The sequence below is a fragment of the Salminus brasiliensis genome, chromosome 4 (genome assembly GCF_030463535.1).
Source record: "Salminus brasiliensis chromosome 4, fSalBra1.hap2, whole genome shotgun sequence".
In the NCBI taxonomy this organism is placed as follows: Eukaryota; Metazoa; Chordata; class Actinopteri; order Characiformes; family Bryconidae; genus Salminus; species Salminus brasiliensis.
In genome coordinates, this window is record NC_132881.1 from 23,465,004 (window position 1) to 23,488,582 (window position 23,579).

General features: G+C 41.9%; 2 protein-coding genes across 2 annotated transcripts; one reads left to right on the forward strand and one right to left on the reverse strand.

Annotated features, from left to right (window-relative positions):
* Nucleotides 1-257: 257 nt before the first annotated feature.
* Nucleotides 258-2,288, forward strand: dnph1 (2'-deoxynucleoside 5'-phosphate N-hydrolase 1). Its single transcript, XM_072677668.1, has 4 exons — nucleotides 258-481; nucleotides 791-862; nucleotides 1,306-1,416; nucleotides 1,564-2,288. The coding sequence occupies exons 1-4, from the start codon at nucleotides 346-348 to the stop codon at nucleotides 1,689-1,691; spliced, it is 447 nt and encodes a 148-aa protein (XP_072533769.1). The 5' UTR covers nucleotides 258-345; the 3' UTR covers nucleotides 1,692-2,288.
* A 3,937-nt stretch (nucleotides 2,289-6,225) lies between these two features.
* Nucleotides 6,226-22,877, reverse strand: dlk2 (delta-like 2 homolog (Drosophila)). The gene is made up of 6 exons (XM_072677660.1): nucleotides 22,652-22,877; nucleotides 17,610-17,698; nucleotides 9,522-9,597; nucleotides 8,773-8,903; nucleotides 8,537-8,681; nucleotides 6,226-7,910 (listed from the first exon to the last, which is right to left on the reverse strand). Exons 1-6 carry the CDS (start codon nucleotides 22,711-22,713, stop codon nucleotides 7,079-7,081), a joined length of 1,335 nt encoding a protein of 444 aa, XP_072533761.1. The 5' UTR covers nucleotides 22,714-22,877; the 3' UTR covers nucleotides 6,226-7,078.
* Between the last annotated feature and the right edge of the window lie 702 nt (nucleotides 22,878-23,579).

Consider the following 23,579-nt stretch of genomic DNA (forward strand, 5'->3'; position numbering starts at 1 on the left):
TCACGTCGACGTGTGTCCCGCCAATTTGAAATTTCGCACAACAAACAGTGACCCATTCAAGCGAAGCATTAAACACTCCACTTCACATACAGTTTACCATAGTTTCTTTTTACAAACTGTTACAGGTAAAGCTGCTTTTAGTAAAGCGAGTCTCGCGCGCTTTTTTTTTTGCGGGCGCCGCAGCGACGGTGTGGCAGTGCGAGCGGCTGAGCCGCGAGGAGGCGCGCGAGCTCAGGAAGTCAGCGGGACCCTGAGCGCAGAGCTGCGGGTAACGGTCAACTCGCTACGCCTGTGGAGGAACAGCACCGGCAGGAGTTTGGGCCGTTTCTCTTCACACTTCGCGCCATGAATATCTATTTCTGCGGTAGTATCCGCGGAGGCAGGCAGGATGTGGAGCATTATCAGAGAATAGTGAAGAAATTAGGGACTTATGGGAAAGTTTTGACCGAGCACGTGAGCCACGCTGCTCTCTCTGAGAAAGGTAGCCAGCCAAGCGCTACACCCACACCCACACCTACACCTATAGCACCTCCCGGCTCACCGTTGCATTTACGCTGTGATTAATAATAGTGGGAAACTCAAATTAGGTTTAGTTTGTTTTAGTTTGTGATCATTAAAACACTGATAATTGTGCTGTGCGGTCTCTTCAGTAAGAGCTTCAGAGAAGGACTAGCTAGCATTAGTGAAGCACTCCTTAACGGCTTACGAAAAAAAAAAAACATGGCTGAATAACATTAAAAAAGGGAGCCTTACACTGTAGATAACGCTCATTAATGTGCCCCTGACTCAGGTGAGGATGCTGTGCTGGACGGAGACAAGGCCATCCACGATCGGGATATGGACTGGCTGACGTTGTCTGATGGTGAGCGGTGTCTGAGAGCAGAACATGGTCTTCATTAATGAGCAGTAGCTATCTGTTACACAAGCAATGAGCCTAAATCTTTACTCACGCTGTAGCCTCACACTTAACACTTTTCACGTGGCTGCGAGGATTTGATGGTATTCAGCGATAGGAGCATTAATGAGGCCCCATACTGGTGCTGAATGTTATGCATCCAGCGCTCGGATGGAGCTCCATCACTCAGCCCAGAGAACGCAGCCCAGTGCTGGGGTGGCTTTGCAGCCCTCTAGCTGGCACTTGACATTGAACCTGGAGACCCTAGCCTCATGTGTGACCGCTCCAGAGTGTCCAGTTCAGTCGGCAGTGCTTTTCTTTGGAGATGATAGAAGCTTTACTGATCACTGTTATCGAAGTTGCTTTCCCTGATATATATTTTTTTTGTCTTTCTTTGTTGTATTTTCTAGTCATAGTTGCCGAAGTGACTCAGCCATCTTTAGGAGTAGGCTATGAGCTGGGTCGGGCCGTGGCCATGAACAAGAGGATTCTGTGCCTGTTCCGACCTTCGTCCGGCAGAGGTAGTGCTACTGCATCTGCAGTCTCTTTACTCTACTTTTGCCTACATGGTGTTGTAGATGAAGATTTAGCCCAGCAAATTCGAAAACTCTTGGTTTTCTGATGTACAGCGATCTGTTTCACTTAATGTTACTCTTGGTTTCATCTAGTCCTGTCTGCCATGATACGAGGAGCGGATGGGGGAGCAGCCAGCTCTCTCTTTCAGGTACGGGATTACACTGAGGAGGAAGTGGAAGGTATCCTGGAGAAGTACTTTAGTGAACTCACCAAAAACTAATCTTGCTGTTATACATTATCCAGCTCTTGGGAGACACAGTACAACAAGCACTCAACAAGCACTCAACCAGTCCACTTCATTCTTTGTAGATTAGATCTGACACAGATATTTCCACAAGTAGTAACTTTGTGATTTGAGCATTTGTTAAAAAGTAGGTGTAACAACACTTTTTTGGGATAAGAAGCTGCATAACATTGGATGTGTTGTTTGTGTCCTTTCATAATAAAATGTTACTGTTTGTCATATAACCATAGTCTGGGGCTGACACAGGCAGTAGTGTTAGTAATCAGGTAACTACAGACTGCTTAGATGGTAAATCACATAAGGCCAGGCAAAGCAAAATGGACTTCGCAGATGTTGAACCATGCACACAGCATTTCAGAGATGAGTGTTTTCTAACAAAATTCAAAAAATTAAAAAAAGATGATTTTTAAAATCTTTGATTTTGTGATTTAAGTTTGTATACAGATCAGACACATAGTTTCTGTGAAGCGAATGATCCCCATTGGAATGAATCTTATATGCCGATAATGCAAATATACTTGTAACAACCAACCAACCTCATGGAGTATATCAGCAATGACCTGAGACACCATATCAACCACATGGGATACCACAACAACTGCTTATAGCAACCATTAAGTGGGGAATCTGTATCTCTTAGTGGTGGCTCAAGTGTAAATGACACTTTCCAGCTGTAGGGGGAGCCCCGGAGCAAGAAATGGTAATTTTCCATAGTGCTGTTTTAAGTTAATAGAAAGATCGGTCACAACATTTGGTGACAGTATATGAATTAGTATGGCTTCATAATCAGCTATAATGGAGTAGTCATTCTTGTCTGGGAACACAAAGCTAGTTAACATGGAATGAACACAGCAGGAGGGTTAATCGAGTAATCAATGCAGTCGGCGAGAGATTTGTGATGATGGATGAAAAGGAGCAGAGAAATGGTGTCTAAACGTACAAATAATATTTAAATGTTAATGAAATAAATGAATAGTTGATTGATCACATTGCTTATTAAGATTCTTTCAAGAAGGGGGGGCAAATGAAAGTAGGGGTTCCACTACATTATGAGTCTAACTGTTTGAGCTCCTCTGTGTTTGAAATCCCTAAGCCCCCACTGCTACTATTTTTTTTAAGTGACTGTTGGCACACATGTGCTGGGCTGATTGTATGACCCATTCTCCATGGGTTGTCTTTGTAGGCCATCTGCTGCTGGGATAAACGTCCTCGCTGGTGATTAGGCAGGACTGGCCAAAGATCATTTGCATGATCTTTTTTGACACTTTTAGCTAGAAACTCGTCTGAATGAACTCAGTCCTGGTTTGATCAAATCTGTCTTGGTAGTTGTCCAGAGCTTACTTCTAGACTTCTGGAATATTTCATTCATTTTCCTGCAGTCCAAACACTATGCACTTGCTAATGATCCCGTCTGTTAGCTGAACCACAGTACTGTACAGGTGATCCAGTGTAGCTGGGGAAAAAAGACTTGTTGAAACATAGATAGCCATGAGAGTAACAGCGTAACTAGCCACATTACATAAAGTATACATATCCTCACAAAGCTGCTTGTGCAGTTCAGCTCTGCAGTAAACCTGCAAAAACTGCAGAGCTGATGAGCACTGCTAGAACAGAGGGGGAAGTTTTATTAGGAATAGTGTGCATTAAAGTACAACTAAAATGAAGGCTAAATCACATTAAAAGGGGAACATGTTATGATTTCTGTAATGAAATTAGCTAAACATAAACAATATTTAAAGGTCTTTGTGTTAACTAAACTAGGCCTGTAAGCCTGAATGTGCCTGTTCATTTCACCTGTTACTGTGAAATTGTGCCCCCTACGAACAAGCATGTTAAATGATTAGAAAAAAAACGACTAATATTAGGCAGATCGCTGTATACTGTGTTGTTTTGAAAAAAGCTGTATACTGGTTAAAAAATCAATATGTATCAGTATGTAAAGATTGATTTAAAAAATATAACCCCAGGATCAGAAGGGGGATGGCTGTAGAACCACGGCTTATCAGATAGTAGGCAGTAGTTAGTGTGTGGTGGTGTGGTGTGTGAAGTGTAGCATTGTTTTAGGTTGTTTTTTTTAATACACAGTGATTACACAGCTGCCTCTTCAGTCTAGGGGACAGCAATTGTTGATTTGAGTCCAGCACAGTTTATTGGCATTACCGTTTATTGGTAGGTTAGATGCTGGCAAGTGAATTGGCGACAGTCCTTGTAGACCTTCATACGTGCACCTACATATGTCAGTGTTCAATAAGTGTGAGTACAAGGGAGGTGTACCTAATATACTGACACTGTTGAGTGGACACTGATGAGTCAAAACATTAAGGCCGCCTGCCTAACATGCCTATGGTCGTCTGCGTGTCCACCACCGCATCTTACAGGTAATCAGTGAATACACAATATTATAAACCAACAACAAATAAACATCAGATGCTTGTGTGGCCATTGTAAGTAGGGGTGTGGCAATAATTATTTATTTTTGGATAATATATTGTCCCAGAAGTAATTGCAAAAAAAATATTATTGTAATTTTAAGACCATTTGATGCCACTGATATATTTTAATATAACAGCATAATAATGCAATTACACCCTTTTAAAGAGCAGTGACCTGTAAATGAATAATGGGCTATGTGAGATTTTTCCTTGGCAATTCATACTGACTAAGACCTGTTTAAAAAATACACCCGTTAATAATAAAAAGTACACGCCTTAAATAACACATCAGCATCTGTCGCAGTCTGCTCTGTGTGTATGAAGGCGCTGTTACTGATGCTTTGATAATTGCTCCACTGGCTAAAATATTGGTGGCTTTCATTCTTAGGTAAACAAGAAACACAATGGACGACATTAAGGTCAGCAAAAATTCTTGTTATCTCCATATATTGTACATTAGGTCGCTAATGTAATTATCTTAACATGCCAATTTGTAGGCGCTTGACTGTAAGCATGGGCACTCGGGCTGGTCTGCAGCTACACGGCAAGGTGTGATGCACTGTGTGTAAAGATTTGCCACTGTAGCCCTTCAGTAGCCCTTCAAGAATTTTGCCCTTGTCAAAGTTTATCAGGCCTTTATACCTGATCATAACATGCATCCCACTGTTGCTACGGGATAATTAATATTAGTGTTCTGTTAAAGAAAATATTCAAATAAATCTCTTCAAATCAAAATTCTAATAACAATAGGAAGATGGTGCTGTGATTCCGATCGGGGAGGGTGTCTGTGTCACAGGCTCATGCCCTCTGAGTGAGTGATACTTCAATCAGCAGCTAATGTGGACTCCAGTTTCAGTTTATTCCTGGGCTCGAAGCTCACTTCCTGTTCGGCATATATAGTGTCAGGGTGGGACCAGGCCCCAGTTCATTCCAAACGAGAAGCAATTAGGCACAATCTAATGCAAGATATTGTCGGTAATAATGAGAGAAACCCCATAAACAGGAGTGATAGATGTGCTGTATTCGGTAAGAGCCCAGCTTTGTGAAACTTTGCATGCCTGCTACTAGTTCAGCTTGGTCAGTAACCACTGCATCAGTGACAACTACTGCACGGCTTATACTAAGTCCCCACTGATTTGCTGACTGATCTATGTTAGCAATAAGCACAAGTCTGTACTAAGAGAACATGACTCTGGTTTTCAGTTTTAGCACTTTTAAGCCATGTATTCGATGCATGGTGTGCCCAGTATACAATGACTTAAAAAGTATGCTCCTCTTGACAAAGCAAGGTTTTTTCAATACCCAGGCCCTGACTGTTAACTGTGATGTGTTGCATCAGAGTACATCAGACAGTTTCGAAAGAACAGTTCCATAACAAAATATCCATACAAATCCATACAAATTATGGAACAAATGCTGTTCTAGCTTAAATTACATAGGAAGCACAGACTCCTTGACTTCATGAATAGTAATTAAATAGTGTCTGATTGTTATATATTCTGATAAAGCAGTCATCCATCCTTAACCGTATCCTTGATCTTATACGTCCAATGGTTTGTTGACACCGGTTCATCCAACGTTTCTTCGGACCCCTTCTATTGCCAGTGCTTTTCTATGGAGTCTTTGTATGTGCAACTAAACACATGTGTTAGCAATGGGCACATCTTAAAGTATAAATTTCTTAAAAATATGTTATATGAATATAGTCTAAAATAAATCCTGAGAAAGACTTTAAGGAAAGTGTGTGCAATTCATGTCAAAAAATAGGGGTGACCGTTGCATTAAGTCCCTCCTATGGTCGTCTTTTTCGGCACTATGCTCAGGCATATCCGGTGTCAGTATCGGTCATATCAATTTGCTCTTACTAATAAAAATGGACAGCATGAGGATAAATAGCTGTGTGTTAATTATGAAAAGGTACAAATTCTCTCATATTTTGAACTTATATATGACATATATGAACGATATATTTCTCTGAGAGCTTTTCTTCCAGTGTTTTACTAGAGAATGTATTCGTCTGTTATAGCTTTAATACACTCAACTCTGTATCAAAAATACACATTGCAAAGCTCAAGTGCACGTTACACCAATAAATTACAGAAATAAATTAGATTTAAATACTGTTCATCACTGCATCAGTGAACATTTTCACTAGCTTTTCTGTGCCGTTTTCATCTTAAGAGTAGTACTTTAGCAAATTACCATGAACATTTTACAACATTTACAACATTTGTACAAAAATCACATTTGCACATATATAAAACATCACAAATTACATGGTTGTTTATATGGCCGGTTTCTCCAAATGAGCATATTATATATTTTGAAGACTGTGAAGACTCTTATTACCAGTATGTCTTGTCATTGTCCCCTTGTGGCAAATAAAACAGCTGAAGATTAGACGGGCCACTCGAACAATGTGGATTTAACATCGTCTTTTTAATTGCAAGGTAGAGCAAGATCTATTCTCTGGAATTGTCCAGAGTTGCAGTCTTAGGTCCATTTTTGTACGCACCTCGTAACAAAGTTCTTGTTCCTTGTGTTTCCGCACACACTCCTCTTAATGCCTTTTTAGTGCTATATGACCCCTTCATTGTAACTATTAGTCTATGGTGGTCACTCAAGTGCTACGTCCTTTTTTTGGAGGAGTGCTTCTTCTTGTTTGTGGTCAGTCAAGAAGTGTTCCTAATCCTTCCAGTTTACCTGTATTCCCAAATCTCCTCCTTCACATCTTGATTACCAGCGAGCATGGCAGGTCATTTTGGTCAGAGACAGAAGCAAATTCCTTTATATCCCGTAAACTTTACACTTATGTATGTGATTGGGAAGACTGTAAAGTTCTTCTTGACCTTGACCTTGATCTTGAACTTCATCCACAGTAAGAGAAATCAAGAAGACTTGTATCCTAGACCTCATGTAAAAGGAGTGGTTTCATATGACCTCAGTGTTTAGTCTCTTCTTCTCCAGCTCAGGAGGAGGAGCCGGGGAGTGGAGGAAGCTGATCTTGCAATCCTGCTGACTGGAAACTAGGTGCCGCTGCTGCGCGCGGCATTGCTGGAATGAGTGCTGTTGGGAGGCCGGCGTTCTACACCGGCTGCAGGCACAGAAGACCTGCCAGTGTCCCCGGAGCACCAGCCCAGCTGTAAGTGCCACTACAGCCAGAGTCATTCCCCCCAGTACCAGCAGGGTTATGAGCTGCTCCTCAGATAGGCCTCCCGCTGCATTATGTGTCACCACCTCCTTCACAGAGATCTTCAACAAACGGCTCTCGCCACCACTAGTGGTAATCCCCTGCGAGCGATTTCCAAAAGTGGAAGTAATTTCAGGCTTGTTCTGGGTAACCCCACCTGGCCCACCACCTCCACGTCCTCCCCCACCCCAGCCAGAGTTCCTATGTGGAGCTTGCGTTTGGGGCCCCTTTCCCCATTGTGGAACTTCACAAGTTTGGCCAGTGAAACCAGCGGGGCACAGGCAGTAGAAGGCGGTGACACGATCTATACACCGGCCTCCGTTGAGGCAGGGCTGGCTGGCGCAGTCATCCAGGTTGATGGTGCAGAAGCGGCCAGTGAAACCAGCGGGGCACAGGCACGAAAAGCGGTTCACTCCATCCAGACAGGTGGCACCATTGGCACAGGGACGCATCAGGCAGTCGTCCATGTTGGTCTCGCAGCGAGGCCCTGTAAAACCAACCAGGCATCGGCAGGATAGTTCTGGTGCGTAACCACCAAGATCCTCGCACAGACCACCATTCTTACAGGGGGACCTGGGACACAACGCAACAGCACAAGACAGGATGGTTTAATTGCAGATAGCAATGCTACAGCTACAGCTTTGTTTGATAGAATTGAAGAAACTGCAACAGCAGTTTTTATTATTATTATTATTATTATTATTATTATTTTAAGGTAGTCATTTGAGCATAGTAACTTCTCATAAATTACATGCCATACTAATTTTAAATTCGTGCTTCCAGTAGTTCACAATGCCTCATCCTTTCAGTGACTGTGGTTTCCCTGGAAACCACTCAGTCTGTCAGTTTTAGTCCACTTGGGGAGAACAGTAGGGGCCAGGCCGCAGTCTGTTAGTATTAGCGAGCTCTTACAGGGCCAGTAATGAGCCCATTGAATTACATGATTGCTCTCCAGAGGCTGCGAATTGACCAGGCTGTTGCATTGCTTGTGCCAGTGTGCATGAGCATAGCTATTGCTGGGTTGATGCAGTAATACAGCAGAAACAAAAAAGGCACTGAAGTAAACACATCGGCTTTTAATGCATCAAACAATATTATGTTAAACAAAGGCGTCCCGGTTTTCTCTAGCCAACTAATGAATAGACAGATTTGTTAGAATAATTCATCACTTGGATCATTTGCTTAAAAATAACACTCACTTGGCTTTATGGCACGGCCCAGCTTTTAACTCGCAGTTCTTCCCGTGAAAGCCTTCAGGACACTGACAGATGTACTCTCCAGCTTCATTTAGAGAACAGTTGGCCCCATTCTGACATGGCCGCTCTTTTTCACACACGTGAACATCTGGAAGTGTAAAGAAATTCAGAAATATACTGCATGAAACCTTAAGGTTACAGTTTAAGGCTTTGCCATTCACAGGACATTAATGCACTACCTTTGTCGCAGAAGCGGCCCGTCCAGCCGTCCTCGCAGGTGCACTGCCAGGGCTGGTGGCAGGAGCCGTGAATGCAACCTGGCATCCGCACGCAATCGGCACAGAATGGCCCTCCCCATCCTGGGTCACATCTGCCAAACAGTGTCAACATGTTGATTTTTATCTGCAGACGTCCCTCAAACACCCCTTAAACAGCGGTTGTCAACCCTGTTCCAAGTACCCCTGCCTTGCACATTTTAGTATTTGTCCTGTTTAACACATCCACTTTTGGTAATAAGCCAAATTGTTGCTCCCCGATGTTACAGCAGGGCAAATTCCACTGTATGATGCCATGTTAGCAGCTTATTTAGCTGTTTGAGTATGATGTTCTTATAAGGAACATGAACAGCAACGGTAATGGCAGATCAGGGCCGGGTGCAGCTTAATCAACTCACTATATAGTAAGTTACTACTTACTATATACCCAAGCTGATTAAAGCACCTCCAACTGCATATTGCAGGTTGATTAACAGTACAACTGGTTGAGGTATGCATTATTAGTAGCCATTATTTTGTATTGTCTGTATCAATACTTTTGTCCTCATATAAAATCAGACTTTTACCATTGTTTTATTTAACACTTTGCCTCGCTTTTAAGCCTTCCCCATTACACAGTAAATTACAAGTAAATAAGTACGTCTTTCCACACAAAATAAAACCCCACATGACCCTCTCACCAGGCCAGAATGTCACATAGAATTTTTACTGACCTGCATTCCCCATCCTCTGCACACTTCCCGTGACCAAGTTCACACGAGCAGTTCACAGCAGGAGTTGGAAATGAGTCTGTTGAATAAGAAACAACAAGCCAACCATTTATTCCTGCTTATCACAAAAACCTTGTGGCCTTGTTTCACTGGTTTGAACTTCCAGAATTAATGGACTAATAGAAATGCTCCGGAATTACTTGGAATATAATTGTTTTACATTGACTTCCATTAAACGTTATGAAGACATTCTGAAGTCAGTTACATTGACTAGGCTAATAAGCCATTTTGGAGACTATAAGAATGTATACAATCATTTCTTACTGTTTTAAGTCACATTTTTTCAGAGTTACATATTCAGTAGATCTAAGACAGTGTCCATTTTTGTCACTAGAAAAGATGCCTTTTTAACCAACCCCTACTCAAAAAAAACCCCAACACATTAAGCCTCTAGCTCCACCACACACACACAGGGTAGAGCATTAAGTCTACTGTGAGGTTGTTTGACCTCCTCATGCTGTTTCTTGACCTTCTTTAACAGAATGTACTGTTACCCATGTCTGTGCCTTTGAGCCACACTGGCTGAAAGAAAAACGATTACCCTCACTGTTATTACTCTGCACATCCATTTTGTCTGCCACTCTTTAGTCTCCCTGCCTTCTCAGTGTTAAAAAAAAAAGAAAGCATCCTGTGCTCTGTGCACATTGGTGTGACTTTCTGTTCAATGCATTAAATTTGTAAAAATGTCTCAGTGTGAAAACACCTCATAATAAAACACTTACTTAATTAATTAAGCAAGAAAATGTGGAAGTGACAAGTAAGCATGATATCAAAAGTGGTGGATAATTGTTAAGAAAATATATATTAGTGCAGTGTAGTGCAGTGATTAGTGCATCCCTACAATGTTTTCCCTACATGCCAGCATGCCAGTGTGAAGCCTTCCCACACTGTGGTGCACTAGGCAACTTGCTGCCATGTGTAAGACCAGGACTGGAATTTTTGAGAATGGATCAGCATGTACAGTACAGTTGACTTTAATTTGATGGCCATTATATTAGTGCATCTCAAAACAGTGGAATATTGTGAAAATGTAAAGGTAAATTAGAAAATTAGAAATCCAGTACCTTAGATTAGTAGAATACTTTATAGTATTTTAAAGTTTGCTCATTTATACATCAGTATTTGGTTGGGGCTCTTTTACCATAAATTGCTGCGTCAATGCGGCATTAAGGCATAGAGGCAAGCAGCTTGTGGCGCTGCTGAGATGTTACCAAAGCCCAGGTTGCTTTGATGGTGCCCACAGCTCATCTGTATTGCTGGGTTAGGTGTTTCTCATTTTCCTCTTGACAGTAGAGAATCTATGAGGTTCAGGTCCAGAGAATTGGCTGGCCAATCACATAATACGTGTAATGTCAAGGTCAGCAAACCACTCTGTACTAGTTTTGGCACTGTGGGCAGAAGCTTTAGACCTCTGAGCAACAGTCCAGTTCTTTTTCTTGTTAATCCAGGTTAGACTCTTCTGATGATGTCTGTAGTTCAGGAATGCAGTTGTAACCCCTTCCCTAAAGATGTGCATGGTGGCTGTTGATGCTCTGACACCAGCCTCAGATTTTTCTTGACAATGATTTTAAGGCGGTGGTTGTCAGCAGTCTTCCCCGTTGGGGGAAGCCTAGCCTAGTATATGTGTTGGTACTGTAGGCCAATAATTCAAGTGATGAACCCTGATCCCTCAGTATATGTAACCAGCAGCAGGTGTGTGGATGGTGTTCCTTTTCAACAGCTTGTGAAGCACTTTGAATTGCGACTATGCAGTGAGTCAACAGCTGGCCAGCTATGAGGCTCCTCACTCAGACAGCTGTGGTCTGGTGGTTAATTTGTTTTGACAGGCCAGCATTGATAAATACTTCAGAAGAGCTCAAGGAGGACTCCAACAATTCATTAGCTTAATTTTACTATTAGCATTAATGCTTACTTAAGGCCAAGTCAATACAGGAGCAATATCAGTAACAATAGCACCTGCAAATCCAACATTTCTCCAGGTTTAGCCCCTCACTTTACTGCAGTAACTACCTCTACCTGTTTAGAAAGGCTTTACACTAGATGCTGTGACATTGCTATGAGGTTTTGATTGCTTTCAGCCACCGTAACATTATTGAGGTCCAGGTGATCCATCAGTTCTGGACCACTGGATGAAACTCTATCGTTTCAGAGAACGCAGTTCTACTGCTTCAAGCCCCAGTGATGGTGGGCTTCAGATCTCTAGTATAAAGCCTCTATTATTACAACACTTGGCATTGGGCAGGGTGACAGTACTCTCATGCGGCTGCTCTAGAGCATCCAGTTCTATCGCCAATGCTTTTTCCCTCCCCACAATATCCTTCCCAGTTTAATCAGTTGCAATTTAAACCCTTTTAACCCTGGGAGGGTGAAGGATAGCATGTGCTTCCTCTGAGTCACCTGACCAGCTGAACACAATGGAAGCGAGCGCTATTTAACAATACTTTCAGCCAACAGACCCCCACACTGGCTAGCATCACGCTGAGTGATAGAAGAAGATGGAGGGCCATCCTACAAATCCAAAGCAGGCGAGACCAATTATGCTCTTTTGGAACCTTGGCACCACTGAGCACCTGCAATGCTTAGACAGCTAAGAAACTCAGCACTCCCCCGGCAATGCTTTGCCATGGACATTATTCAAGCTGTACACAGGTGTCAGCGATGGATGCACCATTTAAATAGCAGAATACACTCAGACATTTACAAATGCTGTCTGGATACTGGATATAGAGTAAAATGAGAACAGTAGCAGATGATGAAGACATGGATACTTGGAGTAGGCCTTGGGTTATAGCACGGCTGAATAGCCCACTAATGCTGTTTAACTGATAATCTAAAGCTTCCTCATTGACTTAGTCTAGGGAAGAGCTGACAGATGACAGGGGATGGGTCCAACATTAAATTTACACAAAATAATAAATTGGAACTCCCTGCCCAATAGAGTGGTCTTACAGGTGATTGCCCTCCGCAGAGCAGTAGTGAATTAGGAGCAATTAAAAACATTTTATAATAAGGTCTGCCAGATGAAAGTCACAGTTTTAAGAGTGCTTGTAGCAGGAGTAGATCCAGCCATAATACGTCATGGCTCAACTTTAATTACAACTCGGAGTGACACTTGAACGGGTTTTCCCGGTTGGAAGCTCATAATTACAGTCACCCCCAGACTAGCCTACTTGAGTGGCGCATGTAATAGGTGGTCGTTAATTAAATTTTTTATTCTGCACATGTGGAAATTCACATTCAGGAGTCTCAAAACATAACAGTGAGCCACACAGGCTAATACACTGTTACTTGCTCAGCCTTTTACGCTCGTGGAGCCGGTTTCCCTAAGCCAAATTAATCCTGAGCGTAGACTGTAAAAGGATTTTCAGTAATGATTCATCATTGACTTGACAGCTGTATCAAAGACTGTGCTTAATCCACATCCCTTTATTTTTAATATCGTATTAGGGTCCAGTCTAATGCCTTAGTTTGAGTGTACAGTTGCAGTCACTAGTTTACATACACTGTTTAATACAGGGTTTCACACAATTACATATATACTTCGCTTATTAATGCAGTGGTGTGGAAATTTCAAAATGTATCTGAAGCTTACATGTATAATGGCCTCTTAAGTTTCTGTTAGTGATACTGACTGACTACTGCTGGTAGCTTGTCTGTGCTCTCTTTAAAAGGGTATGTTCAGATCTGAGAAGGATGATCATAGATTACACAAGTCAGGAATGTTTCTTGGAGTCATTCCTAAACAACTGCAAATTCCAAGATCATCAGTCCAAACAAATGTAGGGGATTCAAAATGATCGTCCAAGAATGAAGCCCCTGCTCTTAACTCAGCATCTTTAAGCATGACTAAAGTCTCCGGCTGATGACCTGAACAAAGGAAAATCATTCTAGGGGAATGTTTTATGGTCAGATGTGACAAAGATATTTGGAGGTATCTGTGTTCTTCATTCAGCCCCAAGATCACTTTACCAGCTGTTAAGCATGGTGGTGGTAGCAGCATGCTTTGGAGCTGTTTTGCTGTCAGTCAAATTGCTGCCGTATTCCACAGTAGGTGAAATAATGAAGGAGGACTACCTTCTAAGAATTTGCCAGCATAACCTCAAACCAACAGCTAGACGTTTGAAACTTGGACATAATTGGGGGTTCCAACAGGACAATGACCTCATACATCGAAGCCAGGTGGTTGTGGAATTGATAAGGTAAGCTTTTGAAATGGCCTTTGCAAAGTCCTGACCTCAACTCTATTAAAAATATATGAAATGTTTTTAAATTTTGGGTCTGTGCCATAAATTCAACCATAAGAATTCACATATCTGGTGACATATGTAACCAGAAATCTGCCTGAAGTATGCTGTTGGCTATCAAAGACATCTGGTAAAGTTGCAATGTGCAAAGGGACATTTAAGCCAGTATTAGTTAAATTTGCTGTATGTATATTTTTGACCCCCTATTTACAGACCCAGGATTTCTGATAATGAAAAATTAACCTGTTTATTTAATACAGTTTTTGTAATGCAGTTAAAGCCTTGTGGCAGTACAGAGGGGTTTGTGGGGTGAAGTTCTGTTTGGATCTGCTTTATAATTAAATGAAGTGATTCACTTCCCCGCTGGATGATGTGTGCTAGTGTAGCTGTTTTCCTTTACACACATCCTGACCCGGTGGGTGTGGGGTGTACATTTGTCTGTTTGAGCGTGCAGCGTGCGTGTGTGTGGTGATGGGCACGAGCGGAGCGTGTGCTGTGGTAGCACAGGAATGTGTTCATGCCGCCGCCTGTACAAGCTTTGTCTCAACACCACTGGAATTCGACCATCACTCAGGGCCCAACCCCCGGAGTGTTTTCCACAACCCTCCTGATCAACTGGTGCACTGAGAGTTTGTTGCATAATATGTCATGGAGCTATAGTACTTTTTTTTTTACCTTGTATAGTTGTCCTAAAGGATCAGTAGTGATGTCATTTTATTAACCATGTGTTATAGTTAGATGTGATGATTAGGGCATTTGATAAGGGCGGATTCAAGTAGATGTATTTGGTGCCTCAAAGTTAGATTTCCACAAATATAGACGTTGTCAGGTCTGCAGCAGCATCTGATAGTCATAATGCTTACATTCAGTCTCATACCCTCATCTTTTCTGACTGAGTTCTTAGATATTATGGACATCATGGCTATTTCAGTACCAGTTGGAGAACTGGTATGAGACATAATGCCATACCGCTGGTGTGTAAGCTCACACTCATTCACTACGGCTGGCATGGGAGGCATTTTCCATTTAAACTGGCTCTCAGTAAAACTTGTATTCGTGGGAACGTAGTGAACCTTGAACAATGCATGCCTGGCTTTCCTGCGCCTTTGCTGCAACAGCTGAAAAGTACTAACTGTTATCTGAGAGTGTTGGAGCAATCCACGGCAACAATAGGAAGAGTAATCTCCTGAATACAGACAGCTGGGAAAGCCATGGATTAGTTCTAAACGGAGGTACCGTAACAGAACTAAACTGCTCGTGCTCATGATGAGCACTCTTTTATGACTTAATGGGCACAGGGACGATTGTGGTTGTTTTGATATTTAAAATGCTTAAAAGCGGCCTATGTGAACTTTGGAAATAGCATGATCTTGTTTATATTGCTTCATTGTCAGAAACTCAGGCCCAGATTCTATGAATAACCCCAGGCAACGTGACTTTAGCAATGACGCATGTCTTTGAAGCAGTGTTGACTTTTGAGTAAAGTCAGTCAGATTTGTACTACCCTTTATTTTATTTCCAGTCAAAATGACTGTAGCTACAAAATAATTCTGATTTTTGCGAAGCATGCATAAGGCTACACGACACCTACAGTTATATGAAAATGACTGGGCACTTTAGATTTAGCCCAATTATATTATATTTTCAGCAATTCCTAATGTGCAGTTACTTATACAAAATCTGTTAATAATTAGCAATGTTACAAGTGTAAAGGTTTGGACTAATTGCAAAGGCTCTTTTTATATTTTGTTTTAAACAAGGTCTCAGACCTTAATTAGCAAAACAGGCCCAAGACATGTCATTCCTGAGCCTTCAAACCTTGTGCTAGCCCTTAGCAACATTGGGCTCCTCTAAGGGCTCTTCAACTGTCTAAAGATCTGTCTAAAACTCTGAAGAAAACTGCTTGTATTTGGCAAGAAAGGCAAATCAAAATGCTCATAGTACTGTCAAGAACCTGCAAGAAGGAGTGGCAAGGCACTGTTTTCTCAAAGTCAGCGTTTGAAGTATGCTACAGAACATCAGGTGAGTTTTGGAAGCAAGTGCTAATCAAAACAGTCAAAACAGAGGGACACATTTAGCAGCGACCTGAACCCAGTTTCACCAGTTTTAATAATAAATAAGGATCAATTTAATAATAAACAAGGAAGAACTTAGTTCTATCAGAATTCTGATTGACGGCTAACAAATGACAGATTTTTAGTCAATGGCCCAGCCCTAGATGCTAGCGTGTCTGCCTTTCATTCCAGGGGTACTCCTCGCAAGCCAGACGAGTAGAGGCAGGGAAGCCATCCTGGCCTGGTCCCACTGTAGGCCTCAGTACAAGTGGCCTTATACAGTTCTCTTCACTATAGCCAACTGGAACCACAACCTGGCAGTTGACACAAGAGGTTGCTAAGTTTAAATGTCTATTTTTACCACCCTACCATTCTGTACGAGATATTTTAGATTACAATATCTGATCTGTGGCCATTCAGATTTGGCCTCTTGTAAGCCATGGGAATTTTTTCAATTGTTAATAATGTTGCAGGTGGATCAGACGAGGCGTAGTGTCCCTTGTTGTAACTGAGTGCTTTGAGATCATTTATAATAACAGAGCAACAGGTGATGTTATTCTTTTGCGCTCTGTCTATCTATCTCTCTCACCCTATCCCTCAAACCCCTTCCCCTTCCCTCTCCCTCTTCTTTCTTTCTCCCTCTTTGTTCATTCCTGAGGGATGCAGTCTCACTCTGTCACCTCTGGGGGACCACGCTCAGCACTTGTAGCCAGTAGGCTTCATGTTCGAGCCGTGGAGAGCTAAATTTACTTTGGCCATGAAATCCTACCCAAGATCTCCTGCACCCCTGCGGCTGTAGCCAGGGCCCTGGTGCCAGTGAAACACGCAGGTTTGGTTTCCTCCATTTCGATTCCCAGACGGGCTGCCCGCCTGCCACCACACAGAGTGCGCATGTCGCGTGTGTCTAAGCTTCGGGAGCAGGCCGGGAAGGAGCTGGACGCTTAGCCAAGGGCCTGAGGGGGTCGTAACCAGATCCCTATGATATTAAGGATCATTCAATCCTAGTATCTACTCAGCTGTTTGGGTCCCTAGAAAAACATTTAGCCAGGAATGGCCAGGCGCTGATCAGTCGTCTTATCCTTTGGCTCCAACTTGCCTGTAAGGTCCAGCCTAGGAGGTGAACTGCAGGGTACTGCGATTACCCAATAGCTGTTTGACTTCTTCAAAGGCGGTATTCTAGTGACTTTGTAGCTTAACCTTTGCTCCCTGACACACGTGTCGCACATCTCCAGTCAGAGCCAATCGCATCTTGTCCCGCCATCCTAATGACCGCGGCACGGATTAATCACATTCTCTAACCAGACAGGAATTTCACAGCTGAATTCTTATGAGACATATCAGCCATAAGGCAACATACCAAACCCCTTCAGCTACCCCACTCAGTCTCAAGACACTCTATAACATTCTACTGCTCATGAAAGCTGTACATCAGAACTGTCAAAGTGGGTTGTCATTAACACACAGGCAATTAATACTTGTGAGCAGGCACATCTTTGGATCTTGTGTGCGATGTTCGTGACAAAGAAACAGATACTCGGATACTTCGGATTGTGGCTGGAGAATGCAAGCCTGCAGTGATGTTTCGGACTTGTCACTGAAACATAACTCATTTCATCCATTTCATACTGTGCATATTCCTTAGTCACGGCATTAGGGGACATTTTCTAGCACACATGGTTATCGGATGTGTTTTCATAGTCAGGCAGGTGTATTTTTAAGCAGGGGATATTTACCTTGCCCTTCGCAGTTTGTGGTAAGTAATGCACAGCCACCCCAGAGGAGTAAAGTCAGGGTCAACCGCGGTATCATGGTGCAAGGGGATCTGAAAAAGAACAAGAGCACCTTTCATTAGTATTTTAGAGAATTCAGTATGGACCTTCTTGCACTGGACATCAGTACCAGTACAGACGTGCCTACATTTGGTACTGTAGGTTCAGTCAACTACTTGTTTGGTGATTTTTTTTTTTGTGTTGTGTTCAGTAAAAACATTTTGGGAAAGTCCTGTGGATGCAACCATTCACACTATTCATTTCGAGCCGATACAGTGGTGTGTCAATTTGATTCCTTTTTTTATAATTTTGCAAAAAAAAAGATGTGCTGTCATGTCCATTTTCAGTTAAAAGAGACTTTCAGCATTGCTAAAGTACAGTATTTCTGCTAACCGTACAAAATGTTCACATTAGGAGGTAAGAAGTTGCTAATCTGGTGCCAAGTTAGTTGGTGTGAGTAGGTTTGAGGTTGCTCTGGTTTTTGTATGCAGGCATGAACGCTGTCCAGCTTCTCACAAGATGTAGAAATCATATCTGTTGCGTAGGCATTTCTGTTGTGTTTAAAACATGAATAACGATTTTACGTTTACAAGATTTCTCTTCTTTGAGTTTCTCCTCCATTTTTGCAAATTTGCCTCTACACCACCACAATGGATTTAAAATGAAGCAATCAAGCTCACATTCAAGAAGTTTAACAAATATATTGTGTTAACAGTTTAACAGTAAAAAAAATTTAAGCTCAAAAGTAATCAGCCAAATGTACCGATTAGTGGTTTCAGGACCCGTTATGGCCTGTTCTCTCATTATTCCATTACAAATTAAGGAGGTAAAAAGTCTGAAGTTGGGCCTAAAATGATTTTGCATCTGGAAGCTGTTCATGGGAACTTCTGTGGTCCAAAGATCCAAAAGGTGCTGATGCAAGTGAAGGAGGTGGTCATCATTAGACTGAAAAAATAAAAGAAACCTTGTAATCAGAAATTTGGTGCATTCGTAAAAAGAGGGAAAGCACTGACGCGCTCAGCAACACAGTCCTGGAAGTCCTGGAAGTACACGATCACAGAATTCTTTCCGTGGTAAAGCAAAACCACCTTCCAACATCAAGTCAAGAACACTCTCCGAGAGGTATTCATATCATTATCAGAATCTACAGTCAAAACGTTTAGAACAGAAAGGTCAGATTAGACTAATAGAAAACATACAAAAATTAAATCTGCAAACTTCTGGATCAAGATTCTTTGGACAGATAAAACCCAAAATAAACTCTTTCTTTATTCTTAAGTTAATGACCTAAAGCATTCTACATCACCTGTCAAGCATGATAGAGGCACTGTCACGCATGGCCTTGTGTGGAACTGGGATAATGACCCAAAATGAGCTTTAAAAGCAACCCAAGAGCCACTTAAGGAAAAGAAGTGGAATTCAGGAATGGCTGACGTACATAAGTTTACACTTAAGGCATTTAGCAGACGCTCTTATCCAGAGCGACTTACAAAAGTGCTTCGCTGTTTACTCTAGAAAAACCTCAGCTAGTTTGAATAGGCTAAAAATTCAAAGATACCTCTAATCTTAGATACTACTAAACACAAGTCAATATGGAGACCATAGTACTCTTCTATTTGCCCAAGTACTCTCAGAAGAGGTGGGTCTTCAGTCTGTGTTTGAAGACAGTGAGAGACTCTGCTGTTCGGACGCCCAGGGGAAGTTCGTTCCACCACTTCGGACAGAACATCATTTTCACAGGCAGAAAGACTCTCAAACAAGCAGCAACAAAGTACGCTAAAGGAAGGAACTCAGCATTTGGGGTCAGTCGCTGTTGGGCAAAAACCTTGCATCTCCATGTTTATCATTGTTTACTGTGGCATATTTTGAGTCTGGCAGTTGTTCTTTACATCGTGTAAAAATCTCCATACTCCAGAGAGGATTCCAAAGGCGTCAAATGACAACAGAAACAGAAAAATCAGTGCACTGATGTGTACCTCTACTTTGGCCAAGTCTCAGAATTTACATTTATCACATCATGTTCTTGGTTGAACTTTACAGTAAGTGAGTCAACGCAATGTCTCCATGTTTGGATATAGTAATTGTTGAACACACAGAATGCTTGTATCTCCACCCATAAGTCCACCTATAAGACAGCAATGAATGCAGTGCTTTTCAGGCGCTCTCTTCGACCGACTCACCAGCCCCCTGAAAATCAACCAGTGGCGAAACCTGACCATGGAATAGCTAACAGACACTCTCTCAATAATTTAAACAACTGTTTGAATCTTTAATGGTGGACATTTACAACAAGACCACGCTATTCCTTCTCCACCTTGTTTCTCCACCTACTCACACTACATACCTTATTATGCACCTTACTGTCGAAGTTCTGTTCTACATGTTTAGATGCCTGCCGAGCTGCAAAGTCCGAACTTATATAATAGACAGATAAACAGGAGTAGCTATGTTGTGTAAGATTAGGTGGCCTGTCATTGTAAATTAAATTGATTTGCAGATGACCACACAGGGGGTCAATCCTAAATTACTTATCCAGATGATGCTTCTATTCTCACCACTCAGAGAAGTGGCAAGTTGACCTTTCCAGCTCTTGGAACTGAAAGAGAGTGAGGGGGTATATTTTGTTCAGGACACTCTTGGCTCGAGGTTACCCTTCTGGGTAATCTCTCGCAATTGTCGTCCATAGATTCTGGGCCTAGTCATGAGGCTTTGGCCACTTCTGCTGCCTGCATTGGCACACTCTTTGGGCTGGTAATGGGGTTGAGTCTGAAATCTGAGAGGAGATTTATTTCCCTAACTAGAGGTTTTTTGCCCCCCCCCAACCCCCCATTGTAGCTACCATCTATTGTCCTTGATGCTGAGATGCCATGTCAATTATCAGGTCGACTTTCCAGCCCATCCCTCATACAGACACCTGGCAGTGAAAATAAACAAGCTATATTTATCCGTTCTTGTCTTCTTCACAGCTCAATCACTCAACCATTGATTATGCCAGGTGCTATTCTTAGCCGTGTGTAATCAGCCTGTGTAAGTTTGTAGGATGCTGAAAATGAAGTGAGAGTAGCCTTTTAGGCTCTTGTCACTTTCGTCACGTTTAAAGGCACAGACAGAGCCCATTTGAGGATTTCACCTCTCTGCATTTTAGTAGCATGTTTGTCATACAGCTGAGCCAATCAAACACCATTAGCAGGTAGAGGAGTATGCACAGATTCAGCTCACAGCCACAACATATGAGCCCACCCTATAAACTCAGTGAATAATGCACTTAAAAGTTATGTTGCCAAAAGTATTATCTGGAACAGAGCTTCAAAAAAACCACTCTGTTTTCCTAAAGAACAATTTGTGGTTAGCTTTGGATGGTTTCCTTTCAGTGGAAAATTCATGTAAATTTTGTAGACTGTGTTTATATGAAGACCTGCTGTCCAGTTTGCAACTGTAAATGTTCTAGGGGGGGAAAAACCTTAAAGTAGAGGTTCTTTCAAACTTTGAAAGGAGTTTCAGTCGTGCCATAAAGAGGTTCTTCAGGGGCACCGCTCCAAAAAACCCTTTAAGCACCTTTACACTTCACAAGTCTAGCCTTTCTGGTAATAGTACTTTCCGCCCATTCTAGCACTGGTTCTGGGGTCATGTTCCACCTGTCCTCGTGATAGAACTAATGCAGTCATGTGCAGTCATGCCACACTCTCAAAGTTACTGTCAAAAGCCAGTGTCAAAGTGTCCCTGGGAAGCAGTCAAGGTGTGAGTGGAAGAGGCTGTTGGGATATTCTTGGCGAGGTGTTTTTTTTTTTTTTTTTTCCTTCTTTCGCAACTCTGTCTGTCGGCAACTGGGCTTTTTTTCCCCCAGACCTCTCTGCATTCCTCTGGGACGCAAACCTTTAACAGAAACTTGTTGGGTTGCGAAATATGCAGTACTCAATATTACCTGGTTGTACCCTCTTTAAAAAGGGTTGACGGTGTGGACATACAATTCTTTACATGATCTTGGTGTTCTTTACACTCACAATCTTATTAGCAGAACTGGCTCTTTAAAAGACTTTTAATGTTCCATTAATATGGTATTTAGGATACAAAACTATAAAGGCAATGGTTATATATATATAATATGTATGAAACCATGGCTTTATACATATATGGAATCATGACAGTACAAGGAACTACATTCTGAAAAATAAAGGTGCTACAAAGGGTTCTTTGAGTGATGCCATATATAAAGAAGAGGTACTTTAAATCTTTAAAAGGTTCTCATTCTCTTTTTTTCTAAAAACATGGATCTTTATGGAAGCAGAAATGATTCTTCTGTGCCATCATTCAAAGAACTCTCACTTTTAGGAATGCACCACTCAAAGCCTTCCACTAATGCCAACCCTCAGTCCTGTACCTTCTTAAAAAGGGTTTCAGAAATGCTAAACATGGTTTTATAGTGAAGAAAAGTGTTCTCTATAGAACCATGGCTGCACAAAGAACCACATGAATGCTTAAATGCTTCCTTTTTGTCGCGTAAAACCTCGTCAAATGATTCTTTCTAGTACTCCATAGAAGCTTTTTCCCCAAGAGTGTGTAGCATTTCTCAAAAGAAGCCTTATTGGCACCTTGATTTTTAATTGTGTAATCGGACTAGATTTGAGAGTGCCAATTATGTAAAGTATTGTACCCGCTGAGCAGTTCACTTTAGGCCTGTACACGATTTAGAGATGAATAATTCAGTGTGACGGATTCTTTACCCATATTTGGCTGGAAAAAACACTTTCTTAACAGGTCAGCAGTTATTATTAAAAACATGCATGGATTTGTCATATGACATAGTCACACTCTATGCATTTAAAGACCTCCATTTCGTCAGAAGCTGCATACCTCAAGACCAAGATAAGAAATGTTGATCACATCCTAGGTTTTCCAACATCATTCATTAGTAAAGTGTAGGACTCAGTAGAAGTCAATTGACAGTAATAGTCTATAGAAATGAAAGCTCGGTAGATACACTCACTGATACAGTAGATGTTACACACCTGGGCTGAGAAGACTTGCTCAGTAGAAAGCTCAGTAGAGTCCTCAGGTGATGAAGTGACATGCATGCGCACACTCTCCACGCTCACACAAACTACACAGTGAGTAACTCTCAGAGTAAACACACTCTCTCTCTCTCACACACACACACACACACACTACTCAGTCAAGTATGGTACAGGAGCAGGCTGGTTTGTTGATAGAAAAGCTTGTTGGGGGAAAAAAAATCAGGCAGAATAAAGACAGGCAAGAATCCACCTCCCCACTCAACAGCACAACCTGCCCAAGGACCAGTTTTTAAAGAGACAGGCTCGCTTCCTACACCTCTCAGTTAGCGCCATTCACAGAGGCACCAGCAGCTCACGTGCCTGTTCCTTCACCCCACCTCACTGTGGGTGCTTCAAGGGTTCTGTAGTAGCTGCAGTGGATATGCATGACAATTTAAATGTTGCAATGCTTAAATGCTTCTTTTGTGCTACTCTAATTTTGTTACAGTAAAGATGGTCAGCCATTATATACTCTATTGCTTATATAATAATAATAATAATAATCATAATAATAATAAATGTTATTGGTATTATTGTATTGTATGTTATTCTCTTGGGGGTCCACTATTTTACACTTGTAAAGCAACACTATGTGGCATTTGTACCTTAAGATAGCAGCTTCAAAATGCTTGTGTTAGTAGTAGTGTCTCTATCATTGTAATTCCAGGCTTGGCTCGCTGCTACCTGCATTATTTAACCTTGGTGAAGTGGAACGCTGTGTAACCCGGGTCATATTCACGTAAAATCCTGTAATATTACTCCACCATGTCAGTCCACATGCTTCTTTCGCTTTCAGTGACAGTTCTGTATCTCTCAGCTTGTCCAGAAATGCGTGTGTATAGCATCGGTGGTGGCTTTTAGAGGTGGCTCAGATCACAAATTA

What these genes read in the sequence shown, in the direction of transcription:
- dlk2 (XM_072677660.1), bottom strand. Translation starts at nt 22,713, where the DNA reads ATGTCACTTCATCACCTGAGGACTCTACTGAGCTTTCTACTGAGCAAG. An exon ending in AGCAAGTCTTCTCAGCCCAG is followed by an intron (nt 17,699 to 22,651) that starts GTGTGTAACATC and finishes GTTCTTTTTCAG; the next exon opens with ATCCCCTTGCACCATGATAC. An exon ending in GGGCCGCTTCTGCGACAAAG is followed by an intron (nt 8,682 to 8,772) that starts GTAGTGCATTAA and finishes TTACACTTCCAG; the next exon opens with ATGTTCACGTGTGTGAAAAA.
- dnph1 (XM_072677668.1), top strand. Translation starts at nt 346, where the DNA reads ATGAATATCTATTTCTGCGGTAGTATCCGCGGAGGCAGGCAGGATGTG. An exon ending in CGCTGCTCTCTCTGAGAAAG is followed by an intron (nt 482 to 790) that starts GTAGCCAGCCAA and finishes CCCCTGACTCAG; the next exon opens with GTGAGGATGCTGTGCTGGAC. An exon ending in CTGGCTGACGTTGTCTGATG is followed by an intron (nt 863 to 1,305) that starts GTGAGCGGTGTC and finishes TGTATTTTCTAG; the next exon opens with TCATAGTTGCCGAAGTGACT.